This window comes from Physella acuta, unplaced genomic scaffold (assembly GCF_028476545.2).
Source record: "Physella acuta isolate Inbredline_101_S28 unplaced genomic scaffold, ASM2847654v3 ptg000574l, whole genome shotgun sequence".
In the NCBI taxonomy this organism is placed as follows: Eukaryota; Metazoa; Mollusca; class Gastropoda; family Physidae; genus Physella; species Physella acuta.
The window spans coordinates 300,997-323,349 of record NW_026732093.1 but is presented as its reverse complement, the minus strand read 5'-3'; the positions used below and the strand labels follow the sequence as shown (position 1 = coordinate 323,349).

At 42.8% G+C, this 22,353-nt stretch overlaps 1 protein-coding gene across 1 annotated transcript; it reads left to right on the top strand.

Moving 5' to 3' along the window:
- Window positions 1-16,061: 16,061 nt before the first annotated feature.
- Window positions 16,062-22,341, top strand: LOC131946866 (noggin). Its single transcript, XM_059307847.1, has 4 exons — window positions 16,062-16,122; window positions 18,660-18,740; window positions 20,169-20,258; window positions 20,884-22,341. The coding sequence occupies exons 2-4, from the start codon at window positions 18,675-18,677 to the stop codon at window positions 21,694-21,696; spliced, it is 969 nt and encodes a 322-aa protein (XP_059163830.1). The 5' UTR covers window positions 16,062-16,122; window positions 18,660-18,674; the 3' UTR covers window positions 21,697-22,341.
- The last annotated feature ends 12 nt before the right edge of the window (window positions 22,342-22,353 follow it).

The window sequence follows — 22,353 nt, the reverse complement described above, 5'->3', positions numbered from 1 at the left end:
TGACGCAACAAACTCAACGCTGGTTGAGACGTCCACGTAGAGTGGTTATACGATGAACTGGAGCTGTCTGATGCGGTGGCGAACAACGACGTAACGTTCCGACGCTGGGAACTTGGACGATGGGTCGTCTACCCTTTGTATGTGCCGACGTAGGTGTACGTAGCTGGCGGTCTGTTATTCAACCCCAGTGCGGGGGCGAAGCGGTGGCGATGCGTCCGTTGTCTTGACCAGGGCAATTCTCCGTTCGGCAGGGCTGTTCGCTGTCCAGGTAATTCAACGTAATCAGGGTTTCAGGTGGCGGCACTCTTTGAAGTGTCGGCTTCATCTCGTCTCATTCTGAATAGCGATGGTGGGTCTGAAATTGTATTACGAGACCATGAGCAATGGTTTTACGTGACTAATTTAGTGCCCGCGCAGACAAGTATTCAGACAGAGGTACCTTCCATTAAAAAAAAACTCAATCCCAAATTTATACGTGCTGAACATTTGTCTGGCGGTACATACAGCATACAAAAATAACATTACAAAAATAACCAAATAAAAAAATCAGTACACTCTAATCTAACAACAATCCGTAAAGCCTAATAAACTCAATAGACGTAAACACTACCAGAGCTTAGAAATAGCTTCACAAAAAGAATAGACATGTAAGTGTATATCAATAATATCGTGCCATTTCAAATCAATATTTCAACTTGTAATCATATAGTGGAGCAGCTCTCACTATCTGACTTCTGACTTGACTTAAACTGGCTGGTTGACTTAATGACTGACTTCACTTATGACTTCAGTAACTTGACTTATTTCACTTTAACTGACTTCAGTAACATGATTTATTTCACTTTGACTTCAGTTACTCGACTGACTTCAATTTAACGACTGATTCCACTTTGACGACTTCAATTACTTCAACTTGACGACTAACTTCACTTTGAAGACTAACTTGACCTCGACGACTTCACTTCAATTCAACTTAAAAGACTTCACTGACCGACTTAAACTTCGACGACTTAAACGTCTTCACTTTGACTTCAAAGACTTTTCCTTGACTTCAACGACTTCAATATGACTTCAAAGACTTCACTTTGACATCAACAACTTCAATATGACTTCAAAGACTTTAACTTTGACTTCAACGACTTCAATATGACTTCAAAGACTTCACTTTGACTGCAACATGACTTCAACTACGTCACTATGACCTCAACTACGACTTCAACAACTTATTGACTGACTTGACTGACTTCAAATAACTTCCTTGACTTCAGTTCTGACTTATACTTCACTGACTTCAATAACACTATTGACTTCAGATTTGACTACTCTGACTTCTGACTTCAACTGTATCGACTTCACGCCGATTTTCTCGACTACTTAGATCAACACAAAACTACTCGACTTGACTTCACTATTATGTATTATGTCCGTTGTTCAAAATCATTTATGGGGGCGGTCCGGGTCAAATTCCTGGTCATGGGGTTGATGTTCTAGGGCAGATGCGTGTTATCTATGTGCTGTACTTTCCGTTTCACTAATTCTATCGCTAACTATGCTTTTGTTCTTGACATGTCTTACTATCTTGACTATCTTGTTTTCTAACCTATTCTCTACAAATGTTTCAACTTCTTCTCCTGTTTTGTCTAATGGTATGCCCTGTTTATAGCATTAAAACTCTGCCTCCATGGTTGTGTATGTGTATGTGTGTGTGTTGAGGAAAGTCAAAATAACTAAGGCAACAGTGCGTAACAATAGAATGTATAAGGCAGAAAAACCGCTGGCACAAACTGTCCAGCACGGGTATAAACCCAAACGTTTAAAAAAAAATTTTGGAAGGTACTTATCTTTTTGAATATGTTGACAGTTCCCTTGTGTTGTTATTCAAAATTCGCTCCGGCTGAAGAAACCCGCTGTTGTGATGAGTTAGAGAAAGCAATACACCAGTCGTACTCCGTCATGAATAGCTGATATACGTTCTTTCCCTCACTCGACCCGCGCTCCACCAGATGTGAGGGTGGGGATTTTTATATGATGGCGGAACGAATGAATCCAACAACACACAGTTCAAGTTCAACTATAATTGTTCTTTATTAAAATGATATATATGTTCAAGTTTCTACCTAACTGATCTACACTGTACTATTTACTTCTACTACTGACTGTTCATACCACATGCTACCTACTACTACGCACTCCCATGACCAATCCTAACACTAACTGTTCTCTACATTCTACAACCTAACACCTTCTACCTTCGCTAGCTAATCATGATCTCCTAACTATCTACATTCTCGGCCGTCTCTGCCGCTTCCTAACACCTTCTCTCTCGCTAGCTAATCATCAACTACCTAACTATCTACATTCCTCGGCCGTCTCTGCCGCTACCTAACAACTCCTGGCCTATCGCTCTACTGACCCACGCCTCAGTGGTCAGCTGACCGTCCCACGTGACCGGTCAGTCCTGTGCGCCCATTGGCCTCTCTAACCAACCAACTAGGCCTATAGTCTGTTTCTGCTAACCTATATCTGCTAAACATGTCTGACGTAATCTTGCGTCATCACACTGTTATTAGCATTATTAAAGAAGATCTCTCCCGCTTTTTAAAGATAAGCATCTTGGTTGGTATTCAAATAAGTGGTACTAGTAAAATATGTAGAACGTAGACTTGATAGAAAAGTTTATATATCTAAGAAGTACACATCGTTTATAAGGATGGTAGAAAAATTTATATATCTAAGAAGTACACATCGTTTATAAGGATGGGGGCGCTGGTGTACGCATAAAGGCAAGGTTACAGAGGACGAGAGGAGCTTTTACAGAGCTTAAAAATATATGGAGCTCAAAGCAAATAAGACCAAATTACCATTTTTTTTTTAAAACTGATGTAAAGTGCGTTTTATTGTACGGTGTGGAGAGCTGACGATTAACAAAGTGTGCTGAAAAATTCTACTATGATTTACAAACAGCTGGATTATTCTCCATCCATTAAAAGCAGTGATTCCTCCAAAAAATTTTCACCGGGGGAGGGGGGGGGGAAGAGGGGAGGGGGGGGGGGAAGAGGGGAGGGGGGGGAAGAGGGGAGGGGGGGGGGGAAAGAGGGGAGGGGGGGAAGAGGGGAGGGGGAGGAAAAGACAACATTTTCGGGGGGGGGGGGGGGGCGAACAAAAAATTTCCGGGGGGACGGGGACAGACACTGTTAAATGTATATAAATTCAATATAAATTCCATTTTTCGGAGGGGTGGGGGGGGGGGGACAGTGTTTCTTCCAGACTTTTTTTCCGGGGGGGGGGGGCACTTGAAATTGTCGGGGGGGGGGGGGCGGTACACTTTCTTCATCGGGGGGGGGGGGGGTGCGGACACTGTTAAAAGTATATATTTTCTATATAAATTATATAAATTTCATTTCGTTCGGGGGGGGGGGGCGGTAGAATTTTTTCGGGGAGGCAAAGCCTCTCTGATTAAGAGTTTTAATAAGACGAAGAAGGTGTAGGTTTTATACGATCAAAGATTACTTATAATTACTAGGTACCACCCGTACTGATAGCAATAAGGAAAGAAAACGTAAGTAAACTCAAAAATAAAATACTACCAGCCCCTTAGTCTTCATCATTTATTTACAGCTGACCTTGCATACAACAAATTCAAGTAAAAAATTGGTAGACACGCGGCGACGACTTTAAAAACATTTATAGTAGAGATTTCTTCTAGGGGCCGCAACTCCCTCCGCCTGTCTGTCTCGCGGCGCGCCAGAAGACAGCGCCTCGACTACAACGGCCTGTCGATTGCAGGGGAAATAACTTCGTTTGAATTTACAACAAGCGACTGTACACAACTTGTTTTTTAATGCCTGGTAACAAAAATAGGCGTGCGAGGTACTGTCCCCTTTAAATCTGGAAAACTTAAAGGCATTTTTAAAGTAAGGCTAAAGGAGAGGGCGGGATGGGGCGTCTTCAGGATTCTCGTAATTTAGTTTTACAAGTGAATTTCTTAGGGTGAATGACATTAAGCAATGATCTTTCTGAATGAAACCAGTTTAAAATAAATAAAACTATAGCCTCGATTTCTAAAAATAAAAAAAATAAAAAACAACAAACATTTTTGGATTTGCACATAACACATACATCAAAAATATAATAATTTTACACATGATACAAAGTTATAATACATTTTCATCATCCACCATCCACATATATAGCAAAACCTCCCCCCCCCCACCTCCATAACCACATGGTGGAACTAGTGTAGCAGTGTTTCTTTTAGGCATATCTTGGGGGGGGGGGGCTGTCGAATCACAGCTATTCCCCCCCCCCTCCATACACGAACGAAATTAAAAAAAAATACTTTTAGTTTTCACCAGTGTCTGCCCCCATGAAAATTCCCCCCCCCCCCCCAAATTTCAAGTAAGTGCCCGCCCGCCCCCCCCCCCCCCCCAAGAAAAAATTCCGTAAGAAACACTTGTTGGTGCAACAAAAACCACTTTATCAAAACAACAACACAGCATTATCTTTAGCTAAAGCGGAGGAATGCGCCTAAGCCAGTGGTGCCCACATCATCACACAACAACCACAGATAGCAGCAGGCATTTTACTGAGATAAGCGTTCAGAACATTTAAAGCAGTACTGTATTGCATTGTTCTGTATCAATACCCCATGTTACATAATACAAGCGTTCAGAACATTTAAAGCTGTACTGTATTGCATTGTTCTGTATCAATACCCCATGTTACATAATACAAGCGTTCAAAACATTTAAAGCTGTACTGTATTGCATTGTTCTGTATCAATACCCCATGTTACACAATACAAGCGTTCAAAACATTTAAAGTTGTACTGTATTGCATTGTTCTGTATCAATACCCCATGTTACACAATACAAATGTAATGGCTGACCCAACGTCTACCCCGTCGTGTTATACAATGAACCTCACATTATATAGTAAACTTCCGTGTTCGGACCTAGCGGCCCATGAGGCAGATGAAGTAGAGCTCAGCAGTTTTATAGTACTCGGCATATGAAGGGGGGTAGTTTCGTCAGAACTATATCTAAGTCAGGTACTCGTCAAAACTGGGTGGACTCGGGGACGTGCTAGGACTTAGCTAGGGACACGGACTCAAGACTTTCTATCAGCAGTGTACTCAACATCAACCTGATTTTAGCCTTGGTAAATAAATAAAGTTAGGTTCACTGACCGTTTAAAGTGAACTTGGTAAATAAATAAAGTTAGGTGCACTGACCATTCAATGTGTGTGGCATCTCATTGTGTCATCCCCCGCCCTATTTTTTTTTCTCTGTAAATTTTGCAGTTGGTGTCATATTTAATACTGATGATGATTATCTATAGTCGGTTGTTAATACAGCTGGATGTAGCATTGTTTTCTCTATAGTTTGCATCTTTACGTCATGGTGTCCCCCCCCCCCTTGTTGGGTTCGTCATTATGTACTTAAATACTTTTTAACTCCAATTAACCATCCGTTGAACTGGCAAAAATAACATTTATTCTATATCTAGCAATTTTTTGGATCTTGGTATCACCTCCCCCACACCCCCTAAAAGGTGTCACTCGGTGCGATCCGTGCGATCCGCATCACCATCGCCGACTCGCGACGCCCCTGATTTCAAGGTAAAGTCAAAGATAAACAGTACATCATCTCCCCTATGAACAGAGGCGTAGCTACGGGAGGGGGGAATGGGGCAGCTGACTCTAGAACGACAACAAACAGGGTAGAAAAAAAGTAAAAAGCACATTCTGGGTTACATTACTAGATTCTAAATTGTACACAGTCAATGTTAAAAAAAAATTGGCTACTACTTGACTTAAAGGACGTAAATAAAAACTTTTCAGGGAGCAACGACTGTTAAAACAGCTCCCAACCTTTCTAAATGGGGGTGGGGGGGGGGTGAGAGTCACTTTGTCGGCAACACAAGTAAATGGGGACAGGGTGCGCAAAATTCATAGTTCTCCTGAGTGGGTCGCTACGCCTATGTCTATTGATCGTCAGTTCTAAAAGGTATTTTATTATTTAATGGAAAAACTGACAGCAAGGCTACCCCTATAGTAAAAAAAATTACAAAAAATATTTTTTTACTAAGTTATAAAATTTCGTTTCATATTTGAGGGAAGAAAAAAATTGTCGAATCACGTTTTTGACACCGCCTAATGGAATCTGTTAAAAGTAATAAAACAATTTGAAAAGTGTAGGGCTAGTCAGATGATCGGGCGACTGGAAATCAAAGGCTTTACGACATGACGCAAGGGCTTGCTCGGCTGGATGGGATGTCTAGACGTGTCATAAAAGTGTACAGGACTGGCGTGGTGTACAGGGTAGTAGACGTAGTGTACAGGGTAGTAGACTTAGTGTAAAGGGTAGTAGACGTAGTGTACAGGGTAGTAGACGTTGTGTACAGGGTAGTGTACAGGATTGTAGACTTAGTGTACAGGGTAGTAGACTTAGTGTACAGGGTAGTAGACGTAGTGTACAGGGTAGTAGACGTTGTGTATAGGGTAGTAGACTTAGTGTGCAGGGTAGCGGACTAAGGGTACAGAATAGTGTACAGGGTAGCGGACTTGTGTACAGGGTAGTAGACTTAGTGTACAGGGTAGTAGACGTAGTGTACAGGGTAGTAGACTTAGTGTACAAGGTAGTAGACGTAGTGTACAGGGTAGTATACTTAGTGTACAGGGTAGCGGACTAAGGGTACAGAGTAGTGTACAGGGTAGCGGACTTAGTGTACAGGGTATTAGATTTAGTGTACAGGGTAGTAGACGTAGTGTACCGAGTAGACTTGGTGTACACAGTACTCTTAGTGTATACAGTAGACTTGGAATAGGCATACAGAACAAGTTCACATAAAGCATCTGCTGCTTCTATTACATCACATTTTATTTTCCTTTTTCTTTATGTTGCAACTTAATGTTATTATTATTTACTTGTTCAAGAAATAATTTTTTTAAAGGTTTGTTTCTAACCTTTTTGATATATCGTGTTACACACTTTTAAATTTAGGACATTTTAAACAATTTCTTGAGGGTGTTGTATTGGTTTCTTGTTCATTTATTTTTGTTACTTTGAATATTATCTTATCAATAAAGTTTAAAAAGGAAAATCGGCATTGGACTATGGGGTTAAGGGAAGAATTAAAAACAAAGCAAACACAAATACTTGAGAAAATGAAAAACAAGAAAACCTAACAAAGGGAAGTAATACGATAATAAAAAACTATTATTTTTTAGAACCACTTCGATTAGCCGCCCTTTTCTTGTATTGCAGCGCTTACTTTTGAAACGTACACATTAAGATGTTAGCAGTAAAAGAATTGAACATTTTAAAAAATCTAACTTCTGTTAATTTTGTTATTGTTATCTCTCCGGGCTATATAGAATAATTATATTAATTATATAGTAATATATAATTTAATGAGTGTCCGCCCTCTGCCCCCGGAAGTTTCAAGTGCCCTCTGGAGAAAAATGTCTGAAAGAAACACTGGGTGTGGGGGAAGTATGAGGGGGAAATCCGATCGCTACCCAGAAAAAAAGAGGGGGGTGGTGTGTGATGCAATTCAAACATCTTAAACGTTTAAGAAGTCTTTTTTTTTCTTTTTCTTTTAAAAGAGAGATAACTGCGAAGTACATAAGCAAACAAGGTCACTCCAATTACCGGAAAATGTTACTTACCTGCCAAAAACACCAGAAACTTACATTACGAAACATTACATTACCTATCTCGCAGGCAGCACAAACTAGATCTATAGCACACATGTGTTTTAGAGCACATTTTAAACAATGTTAGTTATTTCAGTAGCAGCATTCAGCGAACAGTGGTGAATATAATCACTTCAATATCACTAGCTGTTTTAACTTAAAACATTCTTTAATTTTACAGCAACGCTATCAGCAACACGGGTAGTGCGATGTTTTTTATTTTATTTTATTGTGCTGGGCTAGTGTGAAGAGTGGTGACGGTTGTTGGAATTGATGGTAAACAATGGCTGTAAAGATAGTAGCGAACTGATCATTAATATTCATTGACAAACGTACTGGCCAAAACAATTATTGACCAATGCTCTACCGACCATGATACACTGATGACTCGTAACGGACTGACCATCATTGGCGTGATGTTCATAGACTCGGGGGACTAGACCAGTCCCCTATGAGTCTCAAGTAATACAACCCCCCCCCCCCCCACAAACACACACACAGCATAAGTGGCCGAGTGGATATGGTTTCTCTCAGGCATTTCTTTGGGGGGGGGGGGGGGGGGGGGGCGCACGACGACAACGAGGGGCATAATCCTCCTCCCTAAGCGAGGCTCCCCCCCCCCCCCCAAAAAAAAACCCCGAAGTAAAACAAAAATATTTTATACAGAAAATATCTACTTTATCCAGTCCACACCACTCCCCCCTCCCCCGAAAATTTAAGTATTAAACTGCGCTCCGTGAAAGTTTCAATATACCCCCCCCCCTCCACTCTTAGAATAATGGCTAAAAGAAACACTGCAATTCAGTTGTGGGTTCGGAACCCATGTCGTCATTGTAAATGTCTTTTTCCTTACAACGCTCCACCAGCCGATTCCCATTGGGAAATCCGAACGCACGACTCTGCTGATCAAAACAAATGATTGACTAGTTTCGAGCTGACCATATATTATTGACCAGTATCTTACTTACTAAAGCTGTGCTCAGCATAATAAACCTATGGGCGGTGTTCACGTGGCATGGGCGGGTAAACATGGCGTCAGTTGACACGGTGAGGGTAGACAGGGCGCCAAGTTGCAAGATTGGTGGGGGTAGACAGGGCGCAAAGTAGCAAGATTGGTGGGGGTAGACAGGGCGCCAAGTAGCAAGATTGGTGGGGGTAGACAGGGCGCCAAGTAGCAAGATTGGTGGGGGTAGACGGGGCGCCAAGTAGCAAGATTGGTGGGGGTAGACAGGGCGCCAAGTAGCAAGATTGGTGGGGGTATACAAGCGCCAAGTAGCAAGATTGGTGGGGGTATACAAGCGCCAAGTAGCAAGATTGGTGGGGGTAGACAGGGCGCCAAGTAGCAAGATTGGTGGGGGTAGACAGGGCGCCAAGTAGCAAGATTGGTGGGGGTATACAAGCGCCAAGTAGCAAGATTGGTGGGGGTAGACAGGGCGCCAAGTAGCAAGATTGGTGGGGGTAGACAGGGCGCCAAGTAGCAAGATTGGTGAGGGTAGACAGGGCGCCAAGTAGCAAGATTGGTGGGGGTAGACAAGCGCCAAGTAACAAGATTGGTGGGGGTAGACAGGGCGCCAAGTAGCAAGATTGGTGAGGGTAGACAAGCGCCAAGTAGCAAGATTGGTGGGGGTAGACAGGGCGCCAAGTAGCAAGATTGGTGGGGGTAGACAGGGCGCCAAGTAGCAAGATTGGTGGGGGTAGACAGGGCGCCAAGTAGCAAGATTGGTGAGGGTAGACAAGCGCCAAGTAGCAAGATTGGTGGGGGTAGACAGGGCGCCAAGTAGCAAGATTGGTGGGGGTAGACAGGGCGCCAAGTAGCAAGATTGGTGGGGGTAGACAAGCGCCAAGTAACAAGATTAGTGGGGGTAGACAGGGCGCCAAGTAGCAAGATTGGTGAGGGTAGACAAGCGCCAAGTAGCAAGATTGGTGGGGGTAGACAGGGCGCCAAGTAGCAAGATTGGTGGGGGTAGACAAGCGCCAAGTAACAAGATTAGTGGGGGTAGACAGGGCGCCAAGTAGCAAGATTGGTGGGGGTAGACAGGGCGCCAAGTAGCAAGATTGGTGGGGGTAGACAGGGCGCCAAGTAGCAAGATTGGTGGGGGTAGACAGGGCGCCAAGTAACAAGATTGGTGGGGGTAGACAGGGCGCCAAGTAGCAAGATTAGTGGGGGTAGACAGGGCGCCAAGTAGCAAGATTGGTGGGGGTAGACAGGGCGCCAAACGAACAGGGTCGGCGGTAGAGAGTGTGGTAGTAGGGACGTGACATGGGTAAACATGACGGCCCACTACCCCTCTGCGTCCGACAACGCCCCCGTCAGCCCCCCCCCCCCCTCCTGCGTCCAACAACGCCCCCGTCAGACAACCTCGCTCTGGTTGTTCCACAAAAGTATCATCGTCTGGCCGCGTTTGGCCAGCCTCGATATAAACATCCCCTTAGGCGCCCAGACGACAGCGGAGATTCTGTTCCCGCCAGTTTTGAGTTCGCGCTCGTGCCGACCAGACGCAAGTGCGTTACGTGTCGTCTGCACGATTGCACTCCGTCTGCGCGAGAGTTATCCGTGTCGGCTAACTACCAGCCGGCATGGCGATCTCTATCCTGTCTCGCACGGGCCATGAATTCTGCGGCGACATCAACCAGCGTCAGGTGGGAAAATAACCGCGTTATTGTTGTAGAAATTACCTGTGATCGCTTCTATTTCTGCCCACGGTCACACGCCGATGAGGCCCCCGTGCGTACGATAATTAAGGTTATATTTATTCTAAAAATAAAACAGGAGCGACAAGCATCTGACCGAAGGGAGACGCCACTATCAGAGTTATCTGCGCTTGTTGACTGTGGCATTGTAGGACGTCGCGCGTAGGGGGGATAAAAAGGGAACATCAATTCAGGGGGAATAACTCACGTCTTTATGCTGATCAGGGGCAACGGCGGGAGCTTGCCGCGACCACCGTCTGCCCGTTCAAGACAATGTCTGCTCAGAAAGGACCAAGCAGATAACATAGACCAGTCTTTATCATGGCCGCTACTTAAAGTCTTCACCTGGCTCGCCCGTTTCATTACCAGTGGTCAGTTCTAACCGACGTGCCGGACTAACCGCAGGTAAGTCTTCTCATTGGTATTATTATAAGATCTAGGATCGTTAGGATTTTGTTTATGTAAAGGCGGATGTAAGTAGTGGTGTGTTTCGTCATCTCTAAATTTAGCCGCGGCCAAACAAAAACAGTGAACTGTTTGTTTTGATTCGCCGTCTCAATATTTGATGCAGGAGTAGGGTATACGTTATAGATTTTAGATCTAAACGGTGGATAGCCAGCGTGTTTTAGCTCCCAGCTGAAGCGGTCAGAGGTTCACAACTATAATCTCTGGCCCTGTTGACAGTATTATCTAGATTCTAGATCAGTGGTTCTTTACCTTTTTTAGGGGTACCGAACCCCACTAGCTTTTGTATACGTAAGCACCGAACTCTTCTAAGTAGGAAAAATAATATGATTATTGAGTTAGGTGTGTGTCTTGACCTCTGCCGAACCTTGCTACTGACTCACCGAACCCCTGGGGTTCGATAGAACCTAGGTTAAGATTAGTTACGAACCGCTGTTCTAGAATCTAGTAGTATTTATTAAATTGTTGTTAGGCTATGAGATCTGTCGCTGAGGTGAAAAAAGTTGGCGAACTTCAATTCATGTGAATGTTCAATGTTTGTGGTGTGATTAGGGTTAATCGGTTAATCTGAGTGTTGGGATTAAATAAGTTGAGTGTGGGGATTACTGGCCATGATGTATCAGTTGAGTAGTTGTGTGTGGGGATTAGATAAGTTGTGTGTGGGGATTAGATAAGTTGTGTGTGGAGATTAGATAAGTTGTGTGGGGATTAGATAAGTTGTGTGTGGGGATAAGATAAGTTGTGTGTGGATTAGAAATGTAGTGTGTGGGGATTAGATACGTTGTGTGTGGGGATTAGATAAGTTGTGTGTGGGGATTAGATAAGTTGTGTGTGGGGATTAGATAAGTTGTGTGTGGGGATTAGATATGTAGTGTGTGGGGATTAGATATGTTGTGTGGGGATTAGATAAGTTGTGTGTGGGGATTAGATAAGTTGTGTGGGGATTAGATAAGTTGTGTGTGGGGATTAGATAAGTTGTGTGTGGGGATTAGATACGTTGTGTGTGGGGATTAGATAAGTTGTGTGTGGGGATAGATAAGTTGTGTGTGTGGATTAGATAAGTTGTGTGTGGGGATTAAATAAGTTGTGTGTGGGGATTAGATAAGTTGTGTGTGGGGATTAGATAAGTTGTGTGTGGGGATTAGATAAGTTGTGTGGGGATTAGATAAGTTGTGTGTGGGGATTAGATAAGTTGTGTGTGGGGATTAGATACGTTGTGTGTGGGGATTAGATAAGTTGTGTGTGGGGATAGATAAGTTGTGTGTGTGGATTAGATAAGTTGTATGTGGGGATTAGATAAGTTGTGTGTGGGGATTAGATAAGTTGTGTGGGGATTAGATAAGTTGTGTGTGGGGATTAGATAAGTTGTGTGTGGGGATTAGATAAGTTGTGTGTGGGGATTAGATAAGTTGTGTGTGGAGATTAGATAAGTTGTGTGGGGATTAGATAAGTTGTGTGTGGGGATAAGATAAGTTGTGTGTGGATTAGAAATGTAGTGTGTGGGGATTAGATACGTTGTGTGTGGGGATTAGATAAGTTGTGTGTGGGGATTAGATAAGTTGTGTGTGGGGATTAGATAAGTTGTGTGTGGGGATTAGATATGTAGTGTGTGGGGATTAGATATGTTGTGTGGGGATTAGATAAGTTGTGTGTGGGGATTAGATAAGTTGTGTGGGGATTAGATAAGTTGTGTGTGGGGATTAGATAAGTTGTGTGTGGGGATTAGATACGTTGTGTGTGGGGATTAGATAAGTTGTGTGTGGGGATAGATAAGTTGTGTGTGTGGATTAGATAAGTTGTGTGTGGGGATTAAATAAGTTGTGTGTGGGGATTAGATAAGTTGTGTGTGGGGATTAGATAAGTTGTGTGTGGGGATTAGATAAGTTGTGTGGGGATTAGATAAGTTGTGTGTGGGGATTAGATAAGTTGTGTGTGGGGATTAGATACGTTGTGTGTGGGGATTAGATAAGTTGTGTGTGGGGATAGATAAGTTGTGTGTGTGGATTAGATAAGTTGTGTGTGGGGATTAGATAAGTTGTGTGTGGGGATTAGATAAGTTGTGTGTGGGGATTAGATAAGTTGTGTGTGGGGATTAGATAAGTTGTGTGTGGGGATTAGATAAGTTGTGTGTGGGGATTAGATAAGTTGTTTGTGGGGATTAGATAAGTTGTGTGTGGGGATTAGATAAGTTGTGTGTGGGGATTAAATATGTTGTGTGTGGGGATTAGATAAGTTGTGTGTGGGGATTAGATAATTTGTGTGTGGGGATTAGATAAGTTGTGTGTGGGGATTAAATATGTTGTGTGTGGGGATTAGATAAGTTGTGTGTGGGGATTAAATATGTTGTGTGTGGGGATTAGATAAGTTGTGTGTGGAGGTAACTGGCCACGATGTATTAGATGAGCAGTTGTGTGTGGGGATTAGATAATTTGGGTGTGAGGATTAGATGTGCTTGGAGGTAACTGGCCACGATGAGCAGTTGTGTGGCTAGGCTAGAACCCTCTTCTTGAAGGATTCATGATTTGTTTCCTTGTATATTAAGCCAGCTATTTCTTCATTTTGTCCTACTGTTCAGGTTAACCCAGTTAAAGTGTACGTTTCCATTTATGTCTGTATTTATATTTATAAAAATCCTAATAGAACTAAGTTGAATAAAGGATAGCTCATTAATTTATTTAAAAAAAATGATGGCAGTTTAACGGTTTGTGAAAATATCATTTTCGTATCTCGCATTGGGTTCTGAGAAATATCTCAGCTTAATCTGAAATTAAGATAAGTAAATGAACGAAATGTAGGCCTACACGCCTTAAACCCATTTCATCTCTATCAAATATATATCAAATATATATCTGTTGAGTCTAGATTTCTAGCGCTCCACTGCGTCACTGGATTAAAAAAATACGAGAGAATATTTTTTTCAATTCATGTGATAACCGTTGCACTTATCTTGTTGGATCTTTAAATTTTTTTATTAAAACCGAGGTTTTAACACCCAACGTGCGTACATTCGATGATTTCCGTCCCTCCCCCACCCCCACCCACCCCCTATGTTTTCTTGCTCTAAAGACTACCTGTTCCCGGCTGGCTGGGTTCTTCATTAGTCACGTGACTAAGGTCTGGGATGGCCAAACGTTGATGTAATAGATGGATGGTTGAAGTTTTTAGTGTTACCGCCACAGTAAAAACTTCATTCTGAACTAGCGACTATTTTGTCAGTGAAAACAGACTCTGGAGACCCACAAACTCACTTTTGTATGTGTGAATGGGCCGAAGGAGGGGGGGAGGAAGAGGTCCGCTAAGTAGTTGGCATAGAAATTTCATGCCGGTTAGGACTTAAATAGCGGGCATCTCTTCGGGAGGGGGGTGGGGGCAAGTATCAAGATGACTGGTCAATTTCAAGTTGCTACGGGTCAGTGGTGACTGGTCAAGTCTAAGTTGCTACGGTTCAGTGGTGACTGGTCAAGTCTAAGTTGCTACGGGTCAGTGGTGACTGGTCAAGTCTAAGTTGCTACGGGTCAGTGGTGACTGGTCAAGTCTAAGTTACTAGGGGTCAGTGGTGACTGGTCAAGTCTAAGTTGCTACGGGTCAGTGGTGACTGGTCAAGTCTAAGTTACTAGGGGTCAGTGGTGACTGGTCAAGTCTAAGTTGCTACGGGTCAGTGGTGACTGGTCAAGTCTACGTTGCTAGGGGTCAGTGGTGATTGGTCAAGTCTAAGTTACTAGGGGTTAGTGGTGATTGGTCAAGTCTAAGTTACTAGGGGTTAGTGGTGATTGGTCAAGTCTAAGTTACTAGGGGTTAGTGGTGATTGGTCAAGTCTAAGTTACTAGGGGTTAGTGGTGATTGGTCAAGTCTAAGTTACTAGGGGTTAGTGGTGATTGGTCAAGTCTAAGTTACTAGGGGTTAGTGGTGATTGGTCAAGTCTAAGTTACTAGGGGTCAGTGGTGATTGGTCAAGTCTAAGTTACTAGGGGTCAGTGGTGATTGGTCAAGTCTAAGTTACTAGGGGTCAGTGGTGACTGGTCAAGTCTAAGTTACTAGGGGTCAGTGGTGATTGGTCAAGTCTAAGTTACTAGGGGTCAGTGGTGATTGGTCAAGTCTAAGTTACTAGGGGTCAGTGGTGATTGGTCAAGTCTAAGTTACTAGGGGTCAGTGGTGATTGGTCAAGTCTAAGTTACTAGGGGTCAGTGGTGATTGGTCAAGTCTAAGTTACTAGGGGTCAGTGGTGATTGGTCAAGTCTAAGTTACTAGGGGTCAGTGGTGATTGGTCAAGTCTAAGTTACTAGGGGTCAGTGGTGATTGGTCAAGTCTAAGTTACTAGGGGTCAGTGGTGATTGGTCACATCTAAATTGCAAGGAGTCGGTGGTAACTGGACATATACGTGAGTTGAGACTATGGTGTAAGTATGGCTGCTGGCAACGTTTGGACGTCACTTGTCTATTCTGGCGAAACTTTAACTCGCATAATCAATACTGCCTCAAGCCAAACGTAGTAGGTAATTTAATTTCACAGACAGCTGTTCAAAATTTGTATGAAATTCCTGTATGCAATATATTACTTTCATACATTGAAATCACTTGTAGTTTTGTAGTTTTATGAAAGGTCTCACAATCTGTATTGATCTGCATTACAAGCAAACGTGGCAGTAAGGGTTAGATTAGGACAAGATTTATTAGGTTTGGGGTCGCATGCTTGATTAGCAACGTCCGAAAAGGGAAGATTTTTTTCCTAAGAGAATCAACTTTTTTTCTAAAAATCTATTTTTGTTTCAAGAATTTTCTCTATTTTTTCAAGAATTATCTTTTTTTTTTTAATTCTTCTATTTTTCTAGAATCATCTCTACTTTTTCCAGAATTATCTAATTTTTTTCAAGAATTTTCTCTATTTTTCAAAATTATCTATTATTTTTATTTTTCTATTTTTCTAGAATTATTTCTACTTTGTCCAGAATTATCTATTTTTTTCTAGAATAATATCAGTTTTCTCTAGAATTATCCATTTTATCTAGAATCTTCTATTTTTCTAGAATTTTCTGTTTTTTTTTCCAATAACTATATATTGATCACGATTTCGTAACTCCGCGTGACGCTATGAATCCGCCTGTTCCCCACACACCAAAAATCCTCACGATTCGAGCACGATTTGCGACATTCTGACAGCGGTGAAGTGCATGGGGCAGAGTTGCATAATGCATTTACCTGATGGTGAGTTGAGTCGGTGCAAGGCGTGGGCGTACATGTTGAGGTGTTTACGTTTTTTTCTTTATCACAGGTTGGTGTTACCTGTGTTAGTGAGTTACCTGTGTTGTTACCTGTGTCGTGGTGTGTGTCACCTGTGTTGTATTGGTGTGTTACCTGTGTCGTGTTACCTGTGTTGTATTGGTGTGTTACCTGTGTCGTGTTACCTGTGTTGTATTGGTGTGTTACCTGTGTCGTGTGTTACCTGTGTTGTGTTACCTGTGTTGTATTGGTGTGTTACCTGTGTCGTGTGTTACCTGTGTTGTATTGGTGTGTTACCTGTGTTGTGTTACCTGTGTTGTATTGGTGTGTTACCTATGTTGTGTTACCTGTATGTGTTACCTGTGTGTTTTACCTGTGTGTGATACCTGTGTCGTGTCGGTGTGTTACTTGTGTCGTGTTGGTGTATTGTGTGTTACCTGTGTTGGTGTTTTATCTGTGTTGGTGTTTTACCTGTGTTATGTGTTACCAGTGTCGTGTTGGTGTGTTGTGTATTAACTGTTTGTGTGTTACCCGTGTTTATGTTACCTGTGTTGTGTGTTATCTGTATTCGTGTGCTGCCTGTGTTGTGATGGTGCTTTACCTGATATTATGCATGACAAACTAGTGAAGTGACATGCTGTATAACAGTCTAACTATATTAGCTGTCTTCTTTCTTCTTCTTCGTTCTTAATTATTCGTGTTGAAGGGGATCGAGATTTATCTGCCAGTGGGTTTGAACTCGAGACTTTGTTCGAATTTATCAACCATGAACTTTTTGCCGACTCGACCACGCCTCCAACACAATTAAGCGTTACGTGTCAACTGGTTATGCGCCATTTAGGTCATTGACTCCGATTTCAGCCTGCTTTTTTTTTTTTTGGATTTGCTTCCATAGCCTTTGTCCAACCAAGAACAAACTACAAGGCAGCAGTTGTTTAATTTTGGAGTTGTCTCTCCTAGAAGAGTGGCTGTCCCCAGCTAACGAGCCTCATCTGCCCGAGGGTTCGAACTCGAGACTTTTCGGTTTAGCAACCATGAGCTTTACCGACTCGACCACGCCGACCCCCACGCCGATATTAGCTGTATGACAGCCTAGTAAACTAAGTTGATGTACGATAGACTAATGAACAATGATGTTGTATGACAGAGGACCTTATGATATATGATAGAAGACCTTATGATGATGTTGAATGACATATGACCTTATGGCGATGTTGTATGACATATGACCTTATGATGATGTTGAATGACATATGACCTTATGGCGATGTTGTATGACATATGACCTTATGGGGATGTTGTATGACATATGACCTTATGGGGATGTTGTATGACATATGACCTTATGATGATGTTGAATGACATATGACCTTATGGCGATGTTGTATGACATATGACCTTATGATGATGTTGAATGACATATGACCTTATGGCGATGTTGTATGACATATGACCTTATGATGATGTTGAATGACATATGACCTTATGGCGATGTTGTATGACATATGACCTTATGGGGATGTTGTATGACATATGACCTTATGGGGATGTTGTATGACATATGACCTTATGATGATGTTGAATGACATATGACCTTATGGCGATGTTGTATGACATATGACCTTATGATGATGTTGAATGACATATGACCTTATGGCGATGTTGTATGACATATGACCTTATGGGGATGTTGTATGACATATGACCTTATGGGGATGTTGTATGACATATGACCTTATGATGATGTTGTATGACATATGACCTTATGATGATGTTGAATGACATATGACCTTATGGCGATGTTGTATGACATATGACCTTATGATGATGTTGAATGACATATGACCTTATGGCGATGTTGTATGACATATGACCTTATGGGGATGTTGTATGACATATGACCTTATGGGGATGTTGTATGACATATGACCTTATGATGATGTTGTATGACATATGACCTTATGGCGATGTTGTATGACATATGACCTTATGGGGATGTTGTATGACATATGACCTTATGGGGATGTTGTATGACAGATGACCTTATGGTGATGTTGTATGACATATGACCTTATGCTGATGTTGTATGACATATGACCATATGATGATGTTGTATGACAGATGACCTTATGGTGATGTTGTATGACATATGACCTTATGGTGATGTTGTATGAAAGATGACCTTAGGCTGATGTTGTATGACAGATGACCATCTGATGATGTTGTATGACAGATGAGATACTCATATGACAGATGCTGTAGTAGTTGGTCACACACCAGTAATCTGTTGTCGTGTGACGCTTGTCGTGTGACGCTTGTTGTGTGACGCTTGTCGTGTGACGCTTGTCGTGTGACGCTTGTTGTGTCTAGCGAATTGTTGGTCCAGGATCAGTCGTCTTACAAACATGTACGCTGTTGAGATCAGTGACCTGTAACGGCCATTACCTTAATTAGCCCATGTTTTGATAGGGCACCGAATTAGCAAGTAGCGAATGGCTGAACGATACAGCCGCAGTACTCGAGGAGGCAACTCTTGTTTGTCTTAATGAGTTACGCGCCCCTGTCAACATGTTTTTTTCTGCTCCACAGCAAACAACGACAAACATGCTCTCAATGTTGGCAGTGGTGCTGGTGCTTCATGCTTTGGCTGGAATTACCTGCAGTTTACAGGTGAGTAGGTGTGACTGGTTTTTGGCCGACAGGAAGGTTGGCATTGTGTCGTTTGTGGGGTTATTATTATACAGGTACATAATTTTAAAAATTCCAAATGTAGTATATTAGACGGTCCAATTTACAAGTAATTTATTACATTTTACAGTTTATTAGGATAAACAAACCATTTTTTTACCTAGACATAAAGTATTTATTAGCTATGTAATGTAGGACAGGATGGAAATTTCCGTAGCTTCACCTGTTTAGTCATCTTGAGAAATGTGTTTGGGTCGACACGACACAGTCAGAAATGTGTATGGGTCGACACGACTTAGAAAATGTGTATGGGTCGACACGACATAGAAATGTGTATGGGTCGACACGACATAGAAATGTGTATGGGTCGACACGACATAGAAATGTGTATGGGTCGACACGATATGGCCAGAAATGTGTATGACTTGACATGACATGGCCAGAAATGTGTATGGGTCGACACGACATAGAAATGTGTATGGGTCGACACGACATAGAAATGTGTATGGGTCGACAAGAGATAGAAATGTGTATGGGTCGACACGACATAGAAATGTGTATGGGTCGACACGACATAGAAATGTGTATTCGTCGACACGACACAGCAAGAAATATGTATGGGTCGACACGTTTCTTAAAATTCTCTTAAGAGAAAGCGATGTATTCAGTTTGAACGATTGCTAAAAATCTACATCTTGGCCACGCCTTAGTTTTTACATGCAAATTAAAGATAGAATCTTGGCACTCTTCGTATATATATGGAGAATCTTGAATATTTAATTGATCTCCACCATCGCTCCCCTGCCCTCAGATCAACTCAAGTTTTGACTATCTTATGCCTGGCTCACTGGTTCGCTTGTTTACTGCGGGCCGGCGGGTTAACTCGAGGCTCACGATTTAATTGGGTTACTAACCCAGGGGGTCTTAAGTTCAATTTTTTACAAGAGGGCAAACTCCAGCCCACTCGGGCACTTGGCATCGTGGTGGTCACCAGAGTTTCTTCCAGGCATCTCTTCGGGGGGGGGGGGGGGGGGGGTCGAAGCACCCCCCCCCCCCTCGAATATAGTCTACCGCCCCCCCCCGAACGAAATGGAATTTATATAGTAAACATATACTTTCACCAGTTCCCCCCCCCCCCCCCCCCCAAAAATATCAAGTGCCCTCCCCCCCCCCCCCCCCCCCTGTAGAAAAAAAGTCTGGAAGAAACACTGGTGGTCACACAATTCCTTCACATGCCGAGGTCAATAAGAATCAGGTGGACCCTACTTCATCCGTCACGTTATCTCTTGCACACGTGATGTAGTCACGTGATGTAGTGATGTGGTCATGTGTGTTGTGTGTTCCAGCTATTAATTAACATGTACAATCGTTGACTAAGATTCCCCCCCCCCCCTCTATCTTATCACCCAGACCAAGCCAGCTCATGATGGAACCTCTCTGGCACAAACTTTGTTCGGAGGAAACTTTCAACAGCTCACACCCGGCACTAAGGATCTCAAAGTAAGTTCTGTTGTCCTTGTAAAATTCTTTAATAAAAAAGTGGATCTTATTCTTAATGTAGGTACATTTTTCTTTGTGAATTTCTGTCATTTGATCTTCAACAGTGTTTCTTCCAGACTTTTTTCTCCGGCAGGGGGCAGACACTGATAAAAGTATATGTTTTCTATATAAATTCAATTTCGTTCGGAAAGGGGGGGGGGGAGGGATCTGTCTCACGAAGAAACTCTGATCTTAAAGTATGTTCAGTTTTTCTTGGTAAGTTTGTTATTTGGATCTTAAGGTAAGCTTACTGACTTACTGGCTGAAAATATTTTGGTGAAACTGCTGATGGGGCCTGACGGCTGGTATCAATGCATGTTCATTAAAAAAGAACAACGGCCCTTCTTAGAAAAAAAATGATTCTATTAAATATATGGTTCTATTAGCAAAATGCTTCTGTGATCAGTGTAGTGCAGTCTCACGGTTTTGCAGATCATCTCCCCCCCCCCCCTCCCCCCACGTTTCGTAATCTGATCTAAAGAAAAATGAAACGTAAAGTAGTTGTATATTTGAGCGCTAGTGGTATAAATGTTTCTATGAATGACTGGTGTTGACTTCAAATGAACGATTCACTTTTGCCTTACAGCCAAAGAAGCTGATGCGGCGACTGGGAAAAGATTTCAATGCCTTCTGGATGTCAACAGAACTCCCCCACGACCTGCTCAAGCTACATGTGCAGGCCAAAACCGACTCGGCTTTGATTCCAGACCTGGAGAGCACCAACCTGCAGGCTTTGGAGCAGACGCTCCGCGCCAAGTACGGGCGCGACAACGTCAGCGGGGACGACGGCGGGGTGGACGCGGTGGATCAGCTGGCTGGTGGCGGGGATCTGGTGGAGCACGTGATGCGGCTGGTGCAGACGTGGCTGGTGGAGAAGGCGTCGTGCCGCGTGTACTACCAGTGGGAGGACCTGGGGCTCCTCTTCTGGCCCCGCTGGATCAAGCGCGGCCTGTGTCAGCCGCCAGAGGGCGCGCTTCACACAATGGCCGCCCCCAAACCTGCCGCCTGCTCGTGGCCGCCCGGCATGCACTGCGTTGCCGCCAAACCGAAGACCATCCAAGTCCTCAGGTGGGCGTGTCGATACAAGCCCATCAGACGGTTGGACCGGAAGCCCAGATCGACCGTGGCAGAAAACGGAAGTCGGAACAACACGCACCACGAGACGCCGAATTTCGATCTCGTCAAATACAGGATACAAAACTCGAACGGGTCGGACACCCATGTCACCATGCGACCAAACACGTTCATTCATCTGCTCAGCAGACACGAGGGGCGGTCGTCTGGTAGAAAGGACGAGTACAATGAGACCGAGGACGAGAAGAAAAGGGGGACAACCATGAAATGCAAATGGGAAAAGATCAAACTGCCGGTGACTGATGAATGCTTTTGTTCATGTTAAAAAAATTCTTCGATGTTAATTTATTTTGAATTAATTTAATCTTCCGATGGCTAACTCTTGATGTCAGTCATAGCTGACCCTTGATGTCAGTCATGTTGTAGCGGGTGAAAGTTTGTCTTGATGTAAGTTAATTTAATGATGGATGACATTGTCTGTGTAAGTTTATCTGATGATCTCTATATCCCTCATGACTGCCTGCTATTTGCAGACAACTAAATGATACCAACAGTAAGGAACTATTTGTAATGAACTACTAGTAGTAGTAGTTTACCAGTACCACATGTAGGGAACTAATATTTACAACTACTACGATTAAGGAGCTAATCGATGACCAATTCCAATGAATTAAATGTTACCCCTATTATAACATGAAACACGAATTAAATATTACCCCTAGTATAAAATGAATTAAATGTAACCCCTAGTATAACATGAAACAGCATATTCACACTCAATACCAACACATTCCCGTGTTTGGAAAATTTTTTGTAGATACTTTTTAAAAAAAAAATCTTCCCTCAAAGATACATATTTTAGATCCTTGGATCATGAAAAATGTTCCTTCAACCTTGCAGATATTTGTCCTCTGCTAAATGTGAGCTATTTATTGTAATAACTTTATAACTGAAACCATAACAGAATAAAAAAGACAACCAC